The following is a 23,230-nucleotide window of genomic DNA, read 5'->3' as shown; positions in this document are numbered from 1 at the left end:
CACAACTGCTGCACACATGGTTTGCACTGTGTAAGCTCACAGCTGCTTAACATTTTATTATGAAAAGAAGAACGGTATTTTTCGCGATTTGGACATGAATTATAGTGAATGTAACATGATTAACTAAAAGCAAGAATGGACTTGCTGCAGTGCAGTGCGGCAGTGTGATACCACACACATTGTCAGTATTCATGTTTAGAGATATGTGACTTGGAAACCATTAGTTGTAGAAAAGCAGAGTTTCGTCATTGTGTGTATAATTAAATACTGCTGTTTAGAATATATCATACCAGAGTGTGATGCTTGGTTTAATATGCCTTTAAAATTGGGTTACAGTAAATTAACATAACATAATCTAATATAAACTCATATTTACTCAGTACTCAACAGTGTCCTACAAAATTAAGCTCAAATAGTTGTTCTTTACAGTTTATTTATCATTACTTACTTATCTTCAGGGTGTGTGCATGGATGAATAATTCCATTCATATCCAAGTATAAGTTATCGAATTCCACTCCATTTGGATTTGGTTTGGTTGAGTCTACAGGTATTTTTACACCATTTACTTCTTTTGGCTGAAATAGTTAAAATATATTAATTTATTAAGCATAGTGATGTCTTATCGTAATAACAAGTACAAAAAATTAATCAAATGAGCAAAATAATTCTGATAAACCCAATTTTAGCCATTTTCCCTACTCCTAGATATGCCTTCCAATATCTCTGAGAAAAGCTTCAAATTGGAGAATGAAGTTTGAAATGATCCTCAATTTGTTCCCCAGTACATCCACTCTCCAATGTAACTGTTTGCAGTCCCTATGTCAGAGCATGTACAAAAAAATAAATATTTTTCAGGCCTCTCTACGATCCCTTCTTGTGTTAGGTATGGTACTCAGCAGGTTGCACACCTGCAGCTATATGATGATCAAGGCACTCTTGCTTATAAAGGTCAATGCAATGCAAGGAAATTTTGGCAAGACATGGCTGGCAAGATGCGTTAAAAAATCGGTCTGGGAGACATTAAGGTGCAACTCTGCCTGCATTCTTTGCTGAGCAGTGAAAATGAATGCATTGTAAAATGTTGGGGTGGTCGAAAACTGAATATCAGGCAATTATGCACTCAATTTCGTTTTCAGATTAACACTTGATCAGTGCATGCAGCAAATGGCTCTATGCTAGGTGAAGTGTCCACATTGGACAATATTCTGATAGTATATAGAATTTAAGGAAAGGAATTTTAGTTTAACCTTGAAGACAATATTATGAGCAATTAAATTCAGGGATGGTTCCATCTAATAACTTACCCGTCACCTATTTGATAAATTATTAGACGGAATCATCTCTAAATTTAATTGCTCATAATATCTACTTCGCATCTGACGTCTGATTAGTGTAATATATAGCTAATCAGCGATGTATGCAATGGAGGGGGAAAGGAACTGGCCACCCTACCCCATTATCTCCTGCATAGTTGCCTAATAAGTGGAGCCCTGTTTGTATCACTTGTGGGATTCAGACCTGTCTTTGGACAGTTGACTAAACAACAATACCTACTTGTAATTTACAATTCATCATCATCATCATCATCATCATCATCATCATCATCATCAGCCACACACGTTATAGTCCCAGAAGGACTGTTACGGTCCACAAAAGTTTTCAGCCCATCTCTTCATTCGATGTCCAGTTGATCTCCTGCCTCTAGGTTGGTAATGCAGGATTGCACAAGGGATTCTAGTCCTAGACATACGCCTCACATGCTGACGCCAGTTGTCTTGATAGTGACATATGTCTGCTAGTATAGAGTTCATTTCAAGTTCCTTTAAGATTTCTTCATTTCTTTTATGGTCCCACTTAGTATAGCCAGCTGTTCGGCGTATGAATCTCATTTCACTAGCAGTGATTCTACTTGCGTCACATTTCCTTAGAGTCCATGCTTCACTTCCATAGTGCAGGACTGGCCGTGCTAAGGTTTTATACAGATGAGTGCCGATATGTTGCCGAACTAGAGATGGTTTCATGATTCTGTTTATGATGCCCATTGATTTATTATACTGCAAAATTTTGTCACGAATGTCTAAATCTGCTAAGAAAGATAATTTGTAGCCAAGCTATTTAAATTTTTTAACTCTTTTCAAAATACTTCCATTAATATAAATCTTGCTAAAAATGGGCTCTATGAGACAAAAAACCATAATTTTAGTTTTGTCGGTAGAAATTTCCATAGAGTATTTGTCTGCTATAAGTTTCAAATTGTATATGGACCTTTGTAAATCGTTCTCTGAACAGACTAGCAAAGCTAAATCATCTGCAAATAACAATACGTCCAAATTTAAATTGTGGTTTATTGGTATGTGACCATTGTCTTGTATTTCTAAATTCACGTATCATTGCATTCATATATATGTTAAACAGAAGAAGGGACAGTGGACATTCTTGTCAGACACCAGAAGAAACCATCTTCCAGACTGACAATTTATCTGCAATTTTAATTGAGATTGAAGTATTTTTATATATATTATAAATATTCTGAACAATTTGCTGTGGGATGCAATCTTCTTCTAATATATTCAATAAGATGTTACAATTTACATCATCAAAAGCTTGTAAAAGTTGTGATTTAGAGCCACACTTATATTCTCTTATAATGAGTATACAGGTTTAATTTTGTAATACATACAAGTGTTCGTCCCGTGCCATGGTGTCATGGTCTAAGACATCCTGCCTAGGACTCGCATTACAGAATATGCGCTGGTTCGAGTCCTCATGGGGGAAGAAATTTTCTCATGAAATTTTGGCCAGTGTATGGGACTGGTGCCCACCCAGCATCGTGATGCACTTGGGGAGCTACAATAGGTAGCGAAATCCAGCTATAATGGCTGGGCTGATCATCGTGCTAACCACATGATACCGCCATTCTGGTTGGATGATCGTCCACCTCTGCTTCGACATGTGGGAGTGAGGCCAGCAGCCAGCTGGTCGGTCTAGGCCATTCACGGGCTGTAGCGCCATAGATTATTATAATTATTATTATTATTATTATTATTATTATTATTATTATTATTATTATACAAGTGTTCACCTAATGTATATCACCAGTGTTCAATTTTGTTGCTTTTTTATTGTCTATCACATGAAGATGACTTTACATAAGATGGAAATATTCGTGGATATATAATTTTAATGTGATGTGACAGAAAATTTATTCTGTACTTATATACTTTGATAAGTTGCTGACTGAAACTATATGCTTAATGCTCATAATTTTATAAAGCTCAAACTCAGGAAATCTCTTCATTGGTTTCAAACTGTGGCCTGATACTATATGGGCAAGGATCATCATGTAGGCCTGTATAAATTTTGAAATTTTTTTAAACTCATTCATAGCCGTTCTAATTACTTATAGGTAAATTTAATCTCGAACTCAAGAAATCACCTTTTCACTGGGCTCAAACTACCAGTATGACCTGTTATTATATGGGCAAGGGTCATTATTAGAGACAGGATTTTATGTAATATGAAAATAAGAAATATGTAGCTAAAAATGGCAAAATATATAGATAAATATGTAATAAATAAAATATATAGAACTTAAAATCTAAGCTTTATTAGATGTATTTTGCACACTGATAAAAAATTACAGATACATATGTGATTCAACCTCATTTAATTATTGTTTGGAGGTGCAATTAATAATTAAATGTTTATTCATATTTTCTGCTGTCATTGTCCCTTCAACGGCAACCCATAAGTTGGAATCGCCAAGTTAAACCTCTAATCATTTACATTGTGTCAGTGTAGCTGGAGTTCAAATAATTCTTCCGGAGTGTTGATTCATCCAGAATACTGAAGTTGCAGTATTTGCATAGGAATGCTTGAAACTTTGGCACTCCAAGTTTATACCACGGTATGTCTGCAGCAACCACTGCCATGCACAAATCTTTATTAAATTCACTGGTAGAAGACGAAGAAGGTACCTGCACCACTTGTGTTGGAAGAACTTCTTTTTTCAATGGAATACGTTTTTTATTTGGATATGAAGTTCAGTTTTTAAATGCGTTTGTCACACACTTTGCACAGTATGATTTTGCTGTCACTTAGTAAAGGCATCATCAATTGAAATCCAATCTTTTAACTTTGGATGTGACTGGCACCATAGCAGTACACTAGCTAGCTGTTATCACCTGATGTTAGCATAAGCTTTTCAAGAAAACTGAAAGAACTATCGTTTTCTTTCAGAACAACTCATTGGGGGTGTCATACCCACAGGGTAATTTTCACTCTGTCTTTCACCACAGTAGCAGTACAATGACCTATCCTTCACATTGGCATTAGTTTCTGTTTTACCATTACTTCTTATGGGACACACAAAAAGTTAGCATACCAAAGGGATGTTCATTCTTTTTTTATAGGATATGTTATTATTTTAAACTATTAAATTATTTTTATGCATTACAGATGAAGGGACAAGCTTCATACACAATTTTCAGATATATAACTTATGAGTCAGGTCTAGGGAAAATTGGTGTAAAAATGTACAATCTTTCAAAATATGTAATATATGCGAAAATATTTATTATGCATCAAAATATGTAACAATATGTAACTTAAAACTTCGGAATAATAGTCCCTTTCGTGTGATTCACAGACATTTTAGCTTTTCTTATAGGTACATAATATAGAAACAGAATATGTAATTATATAGATTCCAGACTCTACTGCGTGTTCAGTTCAAAGTGTGTCATGGCTCGCAGTATGCCGTCATGTGGCTAGCCAATGTGCCTAGAGAATTCAATCTTCCTACACTTCTGTAAAGGCGTATTACCTATGTGCCAGAGAAGTTGCCTAGCAGTACGGTGTTCATTCTGAAGAGTACTTACTGATACGTACAGTAATGCCGGTAGTGGCAGGAATGTGAACTGTTTGGAAACATGTACTGAAGTGAGTATTTTTTCTTACTGTCGGGATATGGGGAGAGGGTTAAGACGATTACTGAAGTATTTGTTGACATTAACTTTCGTCGGTCAACATGAACATGGAATATTTGATTTTGTGTTGTGGAATGTTGTCATATGCAACCGATGATAACGAATATCCTGCGTACGACTTCCCACGCAAAACACAGTTCGAAAGAGGTTATGGTAGCACACAGACCGTACAGACCACAATCTGTTGCTAAGAAGTTCAAGTTATACCGTACACGTTCTTAAGTTCAGGTTGAATGCCTTGAATAATAGGCAACTTCTCTGACATTAAAGCTGAAACTCGCTTCAAATCGCTGACTCGCAACAGTGACGTCATGACACACTTTGAAATGAACACCCAGTAGTCATTTGTACATACTTACTTATGACTTTTAAGGAATCCGGAGGTTCATTGCCACCCTCACATAAGCCCGCCATCAGTCCCTATCCTGAGTAAAATTAATCCAGTCTCTACAATCATATCTCACCTCCCTCAAATCCATTTTAATATTATCCTCCCATCTACTACATCTCGGCCTCTCCAAAGATCTTTTAAAGATCTTTTTCCCGCCAGCCTCCCAACTAATACTCTGTGTGCATTTCTGGATTCACCCATACGTGCTACATGCCCTGCCCATCTCAAACGTCTGGATTTAATGTTCCTAATTATGTCAGGTGATGGGAGGCCGAGACGTAGATGGGAGGATAATATTAAAATGGATATGAGGGAGGTGGGATATGATGATAGAGAATGGATTAATTTTGCTCAGGATAGGGACCAATGGCGGGCTTATGTGAGGGCGGCAATGAACCTCCGGGTTCCTTAAAAGCCAGTAAGTAGTAGTAGTAATTATGTCAGGTGAAGAATACAATTTGTGCAGTTCTGCATTGTGTAACTTCCTCCATTCTCCTGCAACTTCATCCTTCTTAGCCACAAATATTTTCTTAAGCACCTTACTCTCAAAAACCCAAGTCCAAGTTTCACAACAATACAGAACAACCGGTAATATTATAATTGTTTTCTAAATTCTAACTTTGTTTTTTTTTAGAGCAGACTGGATGACAAAAGCTTCTCAACCAAATAATAACAGGCATTTCCCATATTTATGTACGTAAGTTTTTAAATTTTTAACAGCTTCTTCATAGGCCTACGCATATTAAATTTAATACTTATAACTTTACAAAGCTCGAACTCACGAAATAATCAGCTAAACTCAAGCATAGGTACTGTCGGTGACTCAGGAGAAGATGAGCACGGAGTGAGGAGAAAGAGTGCTTAATAATGTTATGACAATAATGCTTGTACTACTAGTAAGCGGAAATAATGTTTCCACTTATTAGTAGTACAAGTATTACATGTGTTGTCGTAACATTATCTATTAATCACCTTTTCTCCTCACTCCGCACTCGTCTTCTCCTGAGTCACTTCAACCAATGGTATTCAACGCCTGCATCATTGTTGGCAAAGATGTGTGGAAGCCTTGGGGGATTATTTTGAAGGGAGTTAGTTGTGAGTAATGTAGTCTACTTTGTTTCCTTTTATGCATAATAAAACGATGATATCTATTTACGCATCTTTCAATGTCCCTAAACCATTACCACCTGTACCCGGACACAATTTGATACTAGCATTGCAAAGCACATTCAAGTGACCTTCAATCGCATACTTAGTGAATTTCTATTCCTGCAGCTTTATTGGCTGATATAACATAGTTGCCATGACTTACAGTACATATGTTAATATCACGATACGCATCTTTTATATGCCTTTCATACACGAATATGTAACAGTTTAGATTAGCTTACTTTCGGCTTTTAGTATGCCTTGCATATACGAATATGAAAACGTACTAACAATTAGTTCTTATAGCAGTTGAGAATATGTGAATTTCACTCCAATTAGTTTCCTTTCTGTAGTACATACAATTTTCGTAATTATTTACTTTAGCGATACGCTTCGTATCTACTATTTTTCTACTTCTTCCTCTGTGATTTCCATCTAGCTATGCTATAAACTACTCCTCACTCACCGGATGTTAGGTTAGGTTAGTTTAGGTTAAGGTCAACCTGAAATTTTCCAACCAGACTTTCTGGACTTACTTTTTTTTCGATGTATATTTACTGCAATTAAAAACAAAACTGTTTCTATATACTTTCACTGACCGTTCATAACGTCCACATACTTGGTTATTTATTATGCCGTTCACCACTTGTTCAATTACTTTCATAAACAAGAGACAAGTATGGTATCGTTAAAGTAAATAATTACCTAAATTTTAATTCCTTCCATTACCCACGTTTCTACTATTTTTTTCACAACCTTAACATTCATTTGACGAAGGTATTCAACGTACTGGTAACTGAAAAGAACACTTTACTATATCTCTACCTTTAAACAAATTTATGCATCGTAAAATATATATAACACAACTTTTTTTGTTACTTATTTTAATGTTTCACTTAGTACAAATTAATACATATCACGTCCTGTGAAACTAATGCATGAGGTTAAGCTTAGAAAATACAAACCTTCTCTTCAACACAAGGAACAATTACAGATGTGTACTTTCTGCTAAGCCAACGAAAAAATGCTGGAACACCCATTTCTAATTAAATCTTGTATCCTGTTTATAAAGTTTATAGTTACACTTTAACTAGATCAATTTCACTTCTGACCGCTAGCTTTCATACGGCGGCCATTTGTTTTGGTGATGGTTATTTCAAAGAGTACTGTGTGGTACTATACTCGTTGAATAATCTGAATCAGCTACTTCGATTCTTGATGCGCTGTGCCAGAGGCTCTGGCTGTGCCGAAAATTTCCCTCTGGATGACGGACACCCTAGATCATAGAATAATCTGGACAGACAATACTATCGAATGAAGACAGCGAATTAAACACCCTAGACTAGATCATAGCACAGTCTACAGTTTATATAAACATGTAATATTGTAAAATTAATGTAGGAGAGTATACTGAGTCCTTCTGGGCTACCTCCAATGGGAGGCAGTTATTATCTTATCAGTCACGAAGCTTGAGTTTTGAGGGTGCTAGAAACAATTGACTGTGATGGTACTATTTTGCATTGCCTGTAATGAGGCGATATTAGCGATCCTAGTGGTGAGCAACTGACTAATGTTTGCATATTTACTACGTATTGAGCTTCGCGACTGTATATACTAGACTGTGATCATAGAGTACGATCTAGATAGAATATGATCTATACTTGTTTTTTTTTTTTTTAATGAGACATGACAGTTAAGCGGCCGAGCTTGGAACTACAGTGCTAGGTACCCAATATGGATTACCATGCTGCCAGCTGATGGAAGCTAGCAATTGACGTTAAGATGACTGACGTTAAAACATTCATTGACATTTGACGCGAAGGTAAGAAAACAATACAAATATCGACAGAGAATCAAACACGAAACGTACCAATGCTAACATCACAGTCTACTACGAAACTTGAGTTTTGAGGGTGCTAGAAACAATAGACTGTATCGGTACTATTTTGCATTGCCTGTAATGAGGCGATATTAGCGATCCTAGTGGTGAGCAACTATCTAACGTTTGCATATTTATTACGTATTGAGCTTCGCGACTGTATATACTGGACTGTGCTAACATTGTATGCACAATAAATGTCACCAAGAGAGCTATTAAGCACTCGCCACGTGGGAACGGTAAGTTTGGCAACTCAACCGTTTTTACCATAGCAACAGGCCTACCACTCTATGTGACATTCAGTTGTTTCTCCGATCGCACCGCTCCTGTCATGTCCCATCTTAAAAAAAAAAACCAGTATAGGTTAAACAGTTATGTCATTAGACGCTAAATAACTGAAGATGTTGAGAAAACGTCGTAAAATAACTTACTAAAATAAAAAACGACTGGCATGTTAACTGGCCCCAATAAATCCATGCACATGTAAACCCACCTCAATTGCTTGTTGCATGGAAACGTGTCTAGCAATGTTGCCAAGTCAGCGGTTTGTAGTTTAGTTTTTAGGACTATAGTCAGCTACAGAATTTTACCACAGTCTAGTATATACAGTCATGAAGCTTGAGTTGATGAGAATACTATAGGAACAATATACTGTGCCGGCACTATTTCGGATTGTCTGTTTTGAGGCGAAAGTAGCGATCCTAGTGGTTAGCAACTATCTATGGATGCATATTCCCTATATATTGAGCTTCGTGACTGAATTGATACTTTACTTGATGATCAACAAAGAACTGATACCAATAAATACAACGAAATGGTAAAGAAAAATAGAGCTGTATTAATACGAATCATTGACGCTATTTGCCTTCTAGCTAACTAGGAGCTCCCTCTATGGGGACATGACGAATCAAATAGTTCTTTGAACAAAAGAAATCTTTTAGAATTTTTGAATGTGTTAAAAAAATATGGTATACTTTTAGAAAACCATCTAAATTCTTCCACATTGTTTCCAGGAACTTCTCCATTGATTCAAAATGATACTGTAAAAGCTATTACTGGTGTAGAAAAAGAAGAAATAAAAAATGAAATTAACTCAGTTTCATTTGTAGCTATAATACTTGATGAAACTTCTGATATTGAGAACAAATCTCAACTATCTACAGTTCTCCGCTATGTCTATGAAAGATTCTTGGGCTTTGTAGATGTTAATGCTGATAGAACAGCAGATGGTTTTTTTACTCACGTAGCACGAGTAGTTAATGAATTTGAAATTTCTACTAAACTCGTGTGACTATAGACCAATTATATATTTTTAACAGAACACCCATACTCCAGGTTCAGCATACGCCACTGATATTCACTTTATTGTTTCAACGTAAAAAGCAGAAGTGTATCTAAAATTGTTTCTCAGTTTTTTTTTTTTTTTTTTCAACAGATTTTCGAAGAGATCCGTAACTCCAGTGGGATTGACAAGAAGAATATTTTATCACTTTATTTCAATACTAGCCATAACTTACCCACCCACTTCGCTGCACTTGTTAGAAATAAATATTGACTCAAATCTAAATACAGTTTTGTAATTACTCAGTGAATAATAGCTTTTTGTATGTTGTAAGTTGTTTGCTCCTGAATAATTCTGAAAGTTATATTTAAAACTATGAATTTACTGGTTATCATGTAATACTTTCTGGAGTAGTTCAATCAATTCTACTTTTAAGATGATACTATATTAGGCCCAATAGACAATTTGTCAGTGTCTGAAATGAAATACTTATACTTGTAAGAATTGAAGGCTCTTACTCTCAGCTGGATGAAGATTTCCAATTAAATGATAAGCCTATGCTTGAACTTTAAGTGATGGCGTAGAATTGACTTTATGTATTTCTTTTACACCAGACAATGCTACTTGAAATAAGGTGTACTGTTTTATATTATTTGAAAAGTGTGTTGATAACAGATGTACTCTGATAAGTAACTTTTTAATTGGTTGTGGAGGCTCTTGAATCTCAAGAGGAACACCTTTTAAAACAACGCAATATAATCTGTTTGGCTCATTACTCCCATCGTTTGCATTGCATTTATTGCATAGTTTATTTATTTTATCTATGGAATGCTAAGCTAACGTACTAATTACTGTATACTAAATCAATACACTCTTGTTGTTCGTTAATTCTCTGAGATGAAAATGTCCACACCTGTGGAGTAACGGTTAGCACATCTGGCCGCGAAACCAAGTGGCCTTGGTTCGATTCCTGGTCGGAGCAAGTTACCTGATTGAGGTTTTTTCTTGGGTTTTCCCTCAATCCAATATGAGCAAATGCAAGGTAACTATTGGTGCTGGATCCTGGACTCATTTCACTAGCGTTATCACCTTCATCTCATTCAGATGCTAAATAACCTAAGTTGTTGATAAAGCTCCGTAAAATAACCAACTAAGAAAAAGAGATGAAAATGAATGTGGTACATAAATATTATTTTAAGAAACACAGGAAATGAATACCGATATCCTTCAGTAGATAGTATATTCTTAGACAGTGATCCAGCGAATTTCTTTTCTTTGGAGATAATATATGGATACGAACTTGTAAAAGTAGTTGAATCGATATCTTTAGTGGTTAATCATAAACAGGAACTTTGAAAACATTTTAAATTTATTAGTTTAATAGGCCTACAGTATGTAAGTTTTAATCTTGCGCAGCACCGCGAGTTCACAGATGCAAGCAGTGGTAGTAGTGGGGGAGGGTGACTTGCTGCTGGTCGGTCAACAGAAACTCTGGGAACGTTCGCTGGGACTCACTGTACTTATTATAATAGTAGAATATGATCATGAGTAAATTAATGTTTTAAAATGATGTCAAAATCGGATAAATTACAATATACTTCAATTTTGAACAGAAACTGTCAAAGTTTCTATGAGAATTTTGTTGGATTGTTGAAATACGTTTTTTGATTGCAGATGTGTATTTTGTTTAAATCTGACAGTGAAAGAGATGTGGACACCTCAGGAGATGGCACAATTTGTATTTTGGTTTATCGACACATGATCAAATATATAGGTACAACATCACGTTCGGACTCAATATGGAAGATAACCACCAATCCGGGAGTGGCACCGAAAATTTATAGAGACTGGGAGTGTGCTGCAGCAAAAAGGCAGTGGTCGGCAAAGCACAAGTGTGGAGGACATTAAACGTGTGCAAGGTGTATTTGTCCCCGAAGGAATCTGTCCTCGGCATTAATTCTAGCCAGCATGTCGACAGCAAACGATTATCTGACTGAAGAGCTTGCACTGACTGAACTTTGTATGCCTACAGCCCAGTGGCAGTTCCTGCATATTTCTTAAGAGGAGGAAAGAAGTTAACAGCGCAAAATGACACCTTCTTGAGAGAAACAAGCTACAAATTAGCCTACATGCATACATGTAAGACCAGGTAGTGTTAGGGTTGGCCTTCCCTTTTGTATAGCAATAATCTGTTTTTGTAAACTGAGTTTCCTAAATTGTCCAAAATATAATATGTTTTCACTTCCATTCATTGTTGCACAAAATAACAATTACAAGGAAATTCACAACCTCGCAGCATTTTTCACGCACATTACAGCATCACACGTGTTGGAAGATACCAGCTACTAACGCGTAACCAGAACCGTTTTACGGAAATGGGAATGAGAAATAATCTGTTAAGAAAGCGAGAACACTGCACCCACCCACGTGGTCTGTGTTCTCACATGTACATTTTACAAGTTCAGTGTCAAATGCTTTTGAAGAACATCAGTTCTTGTAAAGTCATACTACCATTATTGTTCAAAGCTGCCGGTGGCCGATTAATTTTTTTTATGTTAAAAATAATGTAGTTTGCAGTACCTTCAATTTCAAATATATTTGTACAAAACTGACAACTTGGCTGTTGTCCTGTCTAGTAGACAATGAGTGGAAGTGAATTTCAGAGAAAAAGATCTGCAATACTAACTTAGAACTAGTTCCTCTTTGTTTTATATAAATCCAACTTCAACTTTCAGATATCCTCGAAAGTTTCAAACAATGAACATAGCTTATATAAAGTGCTATGAATATATTTTGATTTATAATTTAAAAAAAAGTTTATATGGTGTCTTTCATAGCTTTGTGTTAAAATTGTTTTTATTGTGTCTCCTCCTAGATGACGTCTGGTTGAATGCAGCATCGTTAGATGGCAGCTGTAGCTAGCTTCCTGCAAGACCAGTCGGTTTCTATTTCCCGCCCATGCGCTGATTTAGAGGAGGCTCTCCTCCCTATCCGTTCATTTACTTGCTTTAAAACTCTTCTTCTTTCTCTGGCCGCTAGCGCGCTGTTGTCTATGTGTGTTAACTGCAGTAAAGGAGGAATGGATTGACTTTCCTCCACACAAACAATCTCGCATCCTTCTCACAGTTTTCTAGCAGCACATGAGTGTGCGTGGTTTAAAACTCGATCAACCGAGGTTTTCTTATAGCTGTGAACTTAAAAATTATCGAATCTTCTTCGATTTCAAGGCATATATTTCATTTGGTATTTACTTTCAAAAGAAGAAAAACGTGAGGAGGACGTTCCTCCCTTCCCTTCCCCGAGGAACCGCCACTGTTACAGCCTCAGATTCTTGTAAAGGACTTTGTGGCCAGTCAAATGCGGCAAGTTCAATTCCCTGGCGGCACTGTGAATGGACTTATAGGGCTTACTGATGGTGCCTCGATAATCCAGAAAACACATTGTGCTATCTCCTGAGGTATCCACGTCTCTTTCACTGTCAGATTTCAGATTTCACCAAAATTCACACTTTCAAAAAAAAAAAAAAAAAAAAAACCGCTTTTCAGCAATCCAACAAAATTCTCATAAAAACTTTCTTTGAAAATTTCTGATTAACATGCAGAAAACCGCATCCAGATATCATGTCTCAATAATTTGTTATTTACATTTGAAGTTGTAAAACTTTTATGTGGACATTCTGTATCTGCTCATACTTTTCACATGGGATCGCAACATTAATGATTCAAATTCACATCATTCACGTAAAGTTGATTTTCAATTACAGTAAAACCTTTCTTAAGCTGAAAATTTATTTCACCTAAATATGTCCAACTTACCGAGCATTCAGCAATTTATTAATTGCTTCTTATTTTAGATAGATTAAATACTCAATACTTTTTAATGTAACTCAAATGTTATACTTAACTATTGCTACTCCATGTTTGAATTTGTTGCGCTTCATACTCATTGATCACAGAAGTATGAACTGATAACAATTACTTCTAGTTGTATAAGCATAACGTAGTAGACAGCTGGATTTCTCTGCACCTGTATATAAGTAGAAATAAAACTAAAATATACTTTTGATATGTAGATTTATTTTCTCTTTATTTTTCATCAATTACAGTAATGAAGCCTCCATAACATAGAAGAACTTTGACAGGTTGGCATTAAAATTTGTGGAGATCACCACCATTCAAATCAATATTGTGTATCTCTCAATATTACTTCTCTTTATTATTAGTATCACTTTTGACATAAAATAATCTCACCATAAAATAACAACGTATAAGTAGTAGAAAACAACATATTCCTGACTTATTTTCTTTACAATTATTGCACAGTAGGTATGGAAAACAGTGTAACTGTCATGAAGTACTCGCCACACTCAGTAGCGCAGGGTAACAGGGGGAGGCGGCTACCCCGACACACAGTTTCATAAAAGCACAACATTATATCTACTTACAGTACAAAAAAAATTATTTCATAAGAAAAAAAAATATCCAAAACCTTAAACATTACAAATAAAACAAATTGGCACACGGACAATTCAAAGGGAAATTATTACTAAGAGGTGGAAAACATTTTCAACAAAAATTGCAGCTGTTTGAGTCTGTATTTCCCAGATTACTCAAAACCTAAGATACAATTCATTTACGACTTCCTAACATGCTAATTTAATAAATTTGACATTTTGGAAATAGTCCTATTTTTGAACGTAAGTGGGCCATTGATATTAAGCTAATACTTTCGGATTCAGTACTTCTGATATTTTCATTAGGCTACATTAATATTTAAGTGAAATAACTGCACGAGAAAGACCCCTTCGAAGGGTTCTGCCCTGAGGTACATTTTTAAGTATTATGTATTTAGGATTGGAGTAAGTTGAGAGCTAAAATGAGAATATGGCTGCAATGCCATTCTAGTAAATGGTACGAATTGTCATCTAAAGGGTTTGCATATAAATATTTTGATGCATTCTGCATTTTATATAAAGATTACTGTACATTTTACTTCGAGATTTGAACGAGTGAGTCTTTTATTATGGAAACAAGTGGCTCTGAGATCGATTTTCAAATGTTCCCTAAACCAATAAGTAATAAATGGACCTTCGCTTTCAAGAATTTTACCTCAGATCTATTCTTCTCTTTATTCTCCATTATTTTGTCCGTACCAACCAGATAGCCAAATACAAGAATTTTCTGAAACATGTCTGTAAATGATAGGTAAACACTGATTAATTGTTGTTGTAGATATGGGATTTTACATTACATTTACATCTGGCTTGTTATGCTTGAAATAACATCTAAAATTAGAAAAATTGACTACAGGCTACATTTCAAGATTCCATCACAACTTTTAACATGTAGCAGAAAATATCCGTGTAATCTCTATCTCAACAGCACAATTAAAGAAAGGCCAAAAAATTTCCAAAAAAGTTATCAAAAAAATCAGTGAAGAAACGAGAACTATTAAAAAATTTGCCATGTTCCTCTACATTGATTTAAGCTTGTTAAAAAAAGTACCGGTAATAATTGATTATCGGTATCGTACCATAATTAAAAAAGTAACAAATAACTGGAACTTCATTTAATCCTTAAGCAGTCGTGCCTAACTTTGTAACATTAAGAGTTGCGGGAGTGTTCCTGACACCCCAAATATAATGGGTTCTTATGGACTATTTTTTTTTAGTGAACAATTAAAATATCACTCTTTTTTCATTTATACAACTATATGAAATAATTTAATACCTATCACAATATTATAATTAATGTAGTACAGTAATGGTAATATTTCAATATTGGTCCACATGTAATATTCGAACGTCTATTCACTCCTAATCATAATTTACTTTTTATGTTCCTTTTCAGACCACTTTTTCTATTTTTCTGTGCGCACAGTCACTACTTATTATTTTTACTAGTTATTATTTGTTACACAAGTAGTTTAGTCACTGTCACTATTTGTAATAGGAGTGCAGGGTGTTGGCATCACCCACACCACTTAAACCATTATTATCTCGAGTATGCGAATTACAATTTCAAACGTGTTTACAGTGATTGTTGCCTTACCAATTCTAAGAAAGGTACTGAAAGTTTAAGAAGTACAGGCTTACTCAATATGTAGTTAACAGCTCCGTATGTGTGACTGGAGTGTTGACAACACCCTGCGTGACTGCTTAAGGGTTAAAATATATTTCATATTTTAGATCTCAACATAAAAGAAAAATACTTATATAATATATATATTGTAATCATATCACTAGTCTTTAGAATTGAATGCATAAAAACGTTCAATTACATCTTTACACTGCATCATCATCTCAATTATTTTCGCAATTTGATTGCAGCAAAAATGATCAGATACTTGATCAGTGTAATTACATAAACATCTTCACTTTTCCAAACAGAAAAGTCTCTTGGCAGGAAAACTAATATGATACAACATGGATGTTCTCATATTATCATGCTACATGTTATTCGTGTTGTGGTATATAATTTTCATTTACATAAAAAGACCAGAAAATAATTTTTTGCTTTTTGAACCTGCAACGGAAATTCAGTTGTGTGTCCGCTCCCCCTGACACTACGCCGCTGATTGCTTGGAGCGGACTGTGAGGCCATTCAGATATTATACAACCGTCTCGTAATGTGACTAACAAATTATTAATGGTCAATGCGACAATTGTTATCATTTTATTGTTACAGCGTTAAGTGGTAATACATTCTTCACATAGGTAAATTATTTTTTCCACTCTGTCTTTAAAAAGAGACCAAGTTATTTTATGCTACTTGTATGCCATGTTTTTATTACAATCTCTGTTATTAATACTTTATATCATTTTGGTGTTAATAGCTGCACCTATGCCATATGTCTTTAAATAACTAGTGTCTGATATTTGCAAATTATCGTGTTTTGCATTTCAATTTAAGTATTCTTTCATAATCGTTATTCAATTGAATGATGAGCATTGGATGTGTTTAACTAAGTGTGTTAATTATATTTTATAATTTTACTTTTGTGTACTAAATCAAGCATATTTAATTATAACAGAGATGAGAGTTTTAATATTCACACTCACATAAAAAAAAACCATCTCTTACTGTGGCTGTTATATAGCTTAAACTTATTTAAATATTTCTCTGGAAGAACATATCATGTCCACAACTCAGGTCCAAAACCAAGAGTAGACAAATTTAAAAATTCAACATGACATAAACTCACAACATTCTAACCATAGACCACGTTCATCATAGCTCTCTTCTTTGATTCAACAGAACTTTATTTTTAAATAACATTATACTTTATAACCGCCAATAATTTAAAATATCTACATCATAAATAGCTACAACGATGCGCATTCCCTCACAATTTTTACAATATGTACAAATGTACAATTATTTACAGAGCAAATACTGTTTGCACAAACAAGCACGGCATATAACAAATATCTCGAAAAATTTAGTCTGCCATGAATGAATTTCACTTTGTGTGGCAGTGGTAAATATCAGTATTGACAATGATTCAAGTGCATTACCTTCTTGTTACCTTTGCCGCTTCAACATACTTGTATTTTTACAACAAAGACTTCCATTAGACATGTTAACATTCCGAACTGAATTCCCTCTCTTTTCAAAGTAATATGAATTGGTACGGAAAAGAAGGTTTTATAACAAGTTTCAGAACCACTCTAACAGGGTCCCAAAAATAGATATATTTATATATATAGGCTAAATATCCACTATGTCCAGTATGAGAGAAGGCGCTGTCTTTCAAATTGCAGGTCAACATTCATGTTCAATGGTATTGTTAAAAAGAAAAAAGTTCAACTATATGCTGGCAACACTTAGGCAATTTTTATATCATGACTAAATCCAGGGAAGAGAAGCAGATGAGGTCGCAAGTCATGTGTAAGTTTAAATGTTATAATAATCTGACATGGAAGAGAAAACTGTAAGAAAAAATACTGTTCGCAAATCCGATTGTGTATGTTTTAACAGTTTTTGGAAGTAAAAATAAAGCAGCTTCAGCACCTATAGAAATGACATTGCATTGTAAGACAACGCCAACATTATACAAGTGGATTCAGGGTGTATAAATATAATAGCATACATTTTTATAAAAAGGCATAAACATTTGATCTAAGTTCCACAAAACAATGAACAATGTTGACACTTCGTTGCGTGTGTGTGAAAAAAAAAACACTTAGGAAATAGAGTTAGAATAAATTAAGTCGACATCAGACTGTCACATTTTCACTGACGTTGCAGACTGGACTTCATTTTTAATTACATACTGTATTAAAAAGGAAATCCATACTTTTTAAAGGGTTCCTTTATTTTCTCATCTGGCTGCGGTCACCATTGTATCAATCATATTTTCAAGCATTTAAAATATTAAACCATAATACATTTGTGAAAATAACAGGATCCTGATTTGGACTGAAAGGAAAATGTGAAAAAATATAACTTAAAATAAATTCTGATGTCGGCTAAATGTTGTTGTCCATTTCTCCAACATTTAGTACAGAAGATATGGAATGATGGCCACTGCAATTGTGGGGCAATGAATATGTACAGTACATAAAGATATTTGATGGGAAAGACTTCGCCAATTAGTAGTCTAAGGAGAGAATTTTCAAGTGTACAATATATGAACGATGATAGAAACCCAGTGCTTTTCTGACTAGAGCACAGATATAAGGGTAGACAGCTGAACATGAAGTAAGAGTATCATGAGAGAATCACAATAGGGAAAATTACAGGACTTCATAGCGATAAAGACTAATTGTTGAGATTATAATTGGTTTAAATGGATACACGACTCTCATAATCAATATCATTCACTCGTAACATTCTATCACAGACTCACACACTGGATGTCACACAAGATACACATACAATCTAGGACTTGAACCCGGAACCTCGAGAGACTAATTGGGGTAAAAGCTTCAACTCCCCAGACGAGTCCTTTGGGACCCTATTAATACAATCTTCTAATACAAAATTTGTAGAATAAGGTAGCAGATAATTATGTTATCCCAAAGCCTATATAAAGTCAAAATGTTTCTTATTACAAAATGCGATTATGAGCTAGATCTATTACTGACCAAGACGGCTTCGGTAAATTACGTCTTATAAAAATTATGATATCGAATGGTGAAAATGGATGTGACACAACTCATGGTAAAATTGTTGTATGTGTATTATTTAAGTAGGATGATGGATTTATGTCTCCATTAAATTTCTCTTTCTTCCCCATGTGTAATCATGCATTTCAAGAAGAAAAAGTTGAATATCTTTAATACACCATATTATAATTTATCAAAAGGAAGGCATGCATCGAAGCAGTTTATGTACGTAATTTACAGAAGACAACGCCTTCAATCGAAATATACTTTTATGAAGACAAAGACAAATTTTTCAGTTATAAATTTATTATAGTTGGTAGGAGACAACAAAGACACATGGGTTGAGATAGTTGAAGGGAAGTTCTTTATCACGAATTGATGCATTCGTTGGAGATGAAACACTTTAAATAAACTGCATATCACCGTATTAGAGCTAAGACAGTTTAGAGTTTAGAGCATTCGGGTTGCTGAACCAAAAATGGAAGGTGTCTGTTATGATTCTGTTCTTGTTAACAAATACTGAAACTGAAAGCGTGTGGGGGGAGGGAGAACTATTACAGCGAAATGAAACTAAATAAAAGCTCATTCAATCCATGAATAGAGGTTGGAAAACGCAATACCCTACAAATAATAAAATAATGATTTAGATGGAAAGGGGAGAAAATTTTAAGAGAGAGGTCTCCCTCGAGTGTTTTCACGTTTATGTGCTAACCGAAACTTCTAACGTAAACAAAAACACTTTCCTTATGAACTTCTACCATGAGCGTTATCCCTGCAAGGTATAAAAATCTCGACTAAGTAATAGATATAAACAGTTTAATAGGAAAGTGGAGTCCTTCGATCTTGCTTGCGTCTCTGTAACCCATCGTTTCACGTTGATAACCAAACCATGCCAGTAATTATAGACATGGTGACATCTAGCTGTACGTGTATGAGTTGTTTTTATGTTAAGAAACATCACAAGTCTCTCTTCATCGAGACAAAATATTTTTATACAGACTAGACCTAGCACCCAGTCAGAAAGACTAGTTAACACTCAGGATTTTACTTTTCGACTGTACAAAACGAAGGCAATTTTCTGGCTGGAAATATACAGATGACTCTATGTACAGTCAAATAAAATAGCATATCCACTGGTGTCTCTCTTTCCAAGTAACAATACATGAAATTCATCTTAAAATAGTACCGTACTAGACAAAATGTGCTGATTTATTTTATTCGTTGCCTTAAATTTAAAGTACATATTTGTATAAATGGCTCGACTTCTTATTTGAACACATTAAGTATGTCTTTACTCATTAAAATACTGACTTATGATAATGCATTGGAGGGTCTACTATAAGCATAATGTTACATTTCAACAAGCGCATTAAACCTGAAGATATGCTATTTCACGTGAACTGCACCATGTCTACTAATAAAACGGAATACAGGCCAGCTGTCAATTCCTGCATATACATGTATATAAAAATTGCACAATTATTTTGTTAGTGTAAACAAAAATGGTCTTCAGCTTGCTTCGTTTCCTTCATACACATACTTCCGTTTTCAAAATACAGACACTGCCACAGGAAGTCAAAGTGGCTATATAGTTGTCTGTTTCATAAGCCACAGTGACTCATGCAGTTTTATTGTCCTTTAACTTCCAAATTGCAGATGCACAATAACTAATATTGCTGATGTTACTTCAAACTTTGCCAAAAATAACCTTCAAACTTTATAAATTAGGCACTTGCCAAATTACACACTATCCAGAATTTCAACTGCAGAGAACTCCACCTGATATTTGAGCCTTTGCTCCCATGATGGCGTGCAATTACGATTATATCTTACCCCTTGATTGATCCCATAAAATGGATGCCGCCAGATCTAACTTCTCAAGTAGGCAGCTTGAGGCTGAATGCTTTAAATCAGTTGATTCACAACTGAGAAATGATAGCCATCGTCAAAGGGGTATAATCGCTAATGTTTAAAGCTGTAACTTTTGAAATCCCCAGATGAACGGTTCTCTTAATGGCACTGTCATGTCCCAGCAGGATTTAGAAGCCCTCGATCACACCGTATGCTTCTAAACTGGCCATTAGCACATAAATCAACCACAGGAAGAACAACAAAAACGATGTAATGTACTTTAAAACTACTGGACCTCCGAGTTCGCCACCCACCACTCTTGATCTTCTTAACAGCAATATAATAATGGCAACAAAGGCTTCTGTGCAGAAAATGGTAACAGAGAACGCCAGGCTGAAATGAAAATAAAAAAAATTGGATATGTATTAACAAATATATAAGTACCAGGCAATGTGGGATTGTAGATTAATTGAAGTAGCATAATTCATTGTCACTGTCACAACAGGGTAATGTTCTGCAGAAAGAACCAACACATGCAATAATGAAACTGAGATAAACGCAATAGAAGTTCAATTTCAAAGCAACAAGCAATTTTATTCTCCACAATTTAACTCTGTGTCAAACTCTGTGAGCAGTGCATTAATAAGACTAATGGAGTTCACACTAATTTATTGTGATTAACTTCTTCGATGAGACAAAATTAATATGAATAATTGGTTTAAACTATTAAATTATGGCTCATCAGTGCAAAGTGAATATATCAGTAATGCTACATAATTATGGAAATCTTAATGGCCTATCGGGGATAAGGCTAATACGAATCAGCCCTCGCAATATTAAGATGGTGGAAGGGCAATAAACCTGCTGGAAGAAAGAGACAGAGGAGATATGAAGAAAGAGCGATGGAGATGTAGGGAGGAGAAGAGAGAGAACTACTGGACTGTGTAGCAGCAGCAGCAGCAGCAATTGTAGTGGTGTGGTGATGGTGGGGGTTGTTGTAGTAATGGTGGTGGTGGTGGTGGTTGTAATATTGGTTGTGGTTGTATTAGTAATAGTGGTGGTAGTAGTAGTAGTAGTAGTAGGAGTAGTAGTAGCTGTAGTCGTGGTGGTGGTGGTGTGGCGGTGGTTGTAATAGTGGTTATGTTTGTTATTGTAATAGTTTGGTTATAGTAGTAGTAGTAGTAGTAGTAGTAGTAGTAGTAGTAGTCATGGTGGTGGTGGTGGTGGTGGTGATGGTGGTTGTAATAGTGGTTATGTTCGTTATTGTAATAGTTTGGTTGTAGTAGTAGTAGTAGTAGTAGTAGTAGTAGTAGTAGTAGTAGTAGTAGTCATGGTGGTGGTGGTGGTGGTGGTGATGGTGGTTGTAATAGTGGTTATGTTCGTTATTATAATAGTTTGGATATAGTAGTAGTAGTCGTGATGGTGGTGGTGGTGGTGGTGGTGGTGATGGTGGTGATGGTGTGGTGGTGGTTGTAATAGTGGTTATGTTCGTTATTGTAATAGTTTGGTTATAGTAGTAGTAGTAGTAGTAGTAGTAGTGATGGTGATGTGATGGTGCTAGTGGTTGTGGTGGTTGTAGAAATAGTTATAGTTGTAGTAGTAGAAGTAGTAGTAGCAGCAGCAGCAGCAGCAGCAGTACCGGTAGTAGTAGTAGTAGTAGTAGTAGTAGTAGCAGTAGTAGTAGTAGCAGTAGTAGTATTAGTAATAGTAGTAGTAGTAGTAGTAATAGTAGTAGTAGTGGTGGTGGTTGCAGCAGTAGTAATAGTGGTTGTGGTTACAGTAGTAGTATTGTGGTGTAGTGGTGCTGGTGTTGTGGTGATGGTGATTGTAACGGTTGTTGTAGTAATAGTAGTAGTGTAGTGGTAGCAGCAGTAGTAGTAGTAATAATAAAAAAATTCATACCAAGTGTAGTAAGTATTCATTGGTACCTCTCTTAGCCTCACCATTAAATGTATTTACAAAATCATCATAATTCTGCAAAAGAATATGAGTTCATATTGTTCATAACATGAATGTGCAAAACAGTTATATAGCTGGCTCAGTTTTTGGTAATTTTGTGGGCTAATTCCTTCCTGCATAATGTCATCCAAGTATCACGGTTTTATAAAATGAACATAATCTTATTTTGATAGATTTTTTTCAGACCAAAGAATAATATACATTGTAGAGAATAGTCTCTTATGTGGAAGTTCACTATACAATGGATGCAATTTGCAGCAATAGTAGTGGAAGAATAAAATTCTTATATCAGACACTTTACGTCCTAGCAAACTAGTGCAGTTACAATCAGCAGCCACGCCAAATTTTGCATAGGCACATGTAGAATATCCGTAATAATATGCAAGTCTACTCTTGTATTAACTGCCAGAAACGATAATTCTGACATATTGATGCGGCAACACACTTTTCGCACGTTTGTGTTTGTGGATTTGATCATTCACGCGAAATAAGTGCAATCATCTTTTTGCCATTCACAGGCACCTCACACTCACAGTTATTCAGGATCATGCCCAGTAGGCAAAAAAAAAAAAAAAAAAAAAAAAAAAAAAGGCGTTAGTAAATGTCTATTGGTAGGACCTA

The 23,230-nt window shown here is 35.2% G+C and overlaps 2 protein-coding genes and 1 long non-coding RNA gene across 5 annotated transcripts in view; 1 reads left to right on the top strand and 2 right to left on the bottom strand.

Annotated features, from left to right (window-relative positions):
* Rat1 (5'-3' exoribonuclease 2 Rat1) overlaps nucleotides 1–7,690 on the bottom strand; it is a 217,567-nt gene extending 209,877 nt beyond the window's left edge. Inside the window, exons 1-2 of the mRNA XM_069815987.1 lie at nucleotides 7,495–7,690; nucleotides 449–576 (exon numbers count right to left, since the gene is read on the bottom strand). Coding sequence (XP_069672088.1) covers nucleotides 449–576; nucleotides 7,495–7,569 — 203 coding nt within the window. The 5' untranslated portion in view covers nucleotides 7,570–7,690. The remainder of the gene's footprint in view (nucleotides 1–448; nucleotides 577–7,494) is intronic.
* Nucleotides 7,691–8,233: 543 nt separating this feature from the next.
* Nucleotides 8,234–14,431, top strand: LOC138692551 (uncharacterized). The gene is made up of 3 exons (XR_011330075.1): nucleotides 8,234–8,351; nucleotides 11,365–11,829; nucleotides 12,566–14,431. It is a non-coding gene; the product is annotated as an uncharacterized lncRNA (long non-coding RNA).
* The window catches only part of Calx (sodium/calcium exchanger 3), a 730,262-nt gene continuing 720,778 nt past the window's right edge, over nucleotides 13,747–23,230 (bottom strand). For all 3 annotated transcript variants that reach the window (XM_069815499.1, XM_069815498.1, XM_069815497.1), the window contains exon 8: nucleotides 13,747–21,043. In XM_069815499.1, the coding sequence (XP_069671600.1) occupies nucleotides 20,839–21,043 (205 nt within the window). In that variant the 3' untranslated portion in view covers nucleotides 13,747–20,838. The remainder of the gene's footprint in view (nucleotides 21,044–23,230) is intronic.

The sequence above is a fragment of the Periplaneta americana genome, chromosome 17 (genome assembly GCF_040183065.1).
Source record: "Periplaneta americana isolate PAMFEO1 chromosome 17, P.americana_PAMFEO1_priV1, whole genome shotgun sequence".
Classification (NCBI taxonomy): domain Eukaryota; kingdom Metazoa; phylum Arthropoda; class Insecta; order Blattodea; family Blattidae; genus Periplaneta; species Periplaneta americana.
Note: the sequence above shows the minus strand (reverse complement) of the source record. Positions and strands in the feature narration are given on the sequence as shown.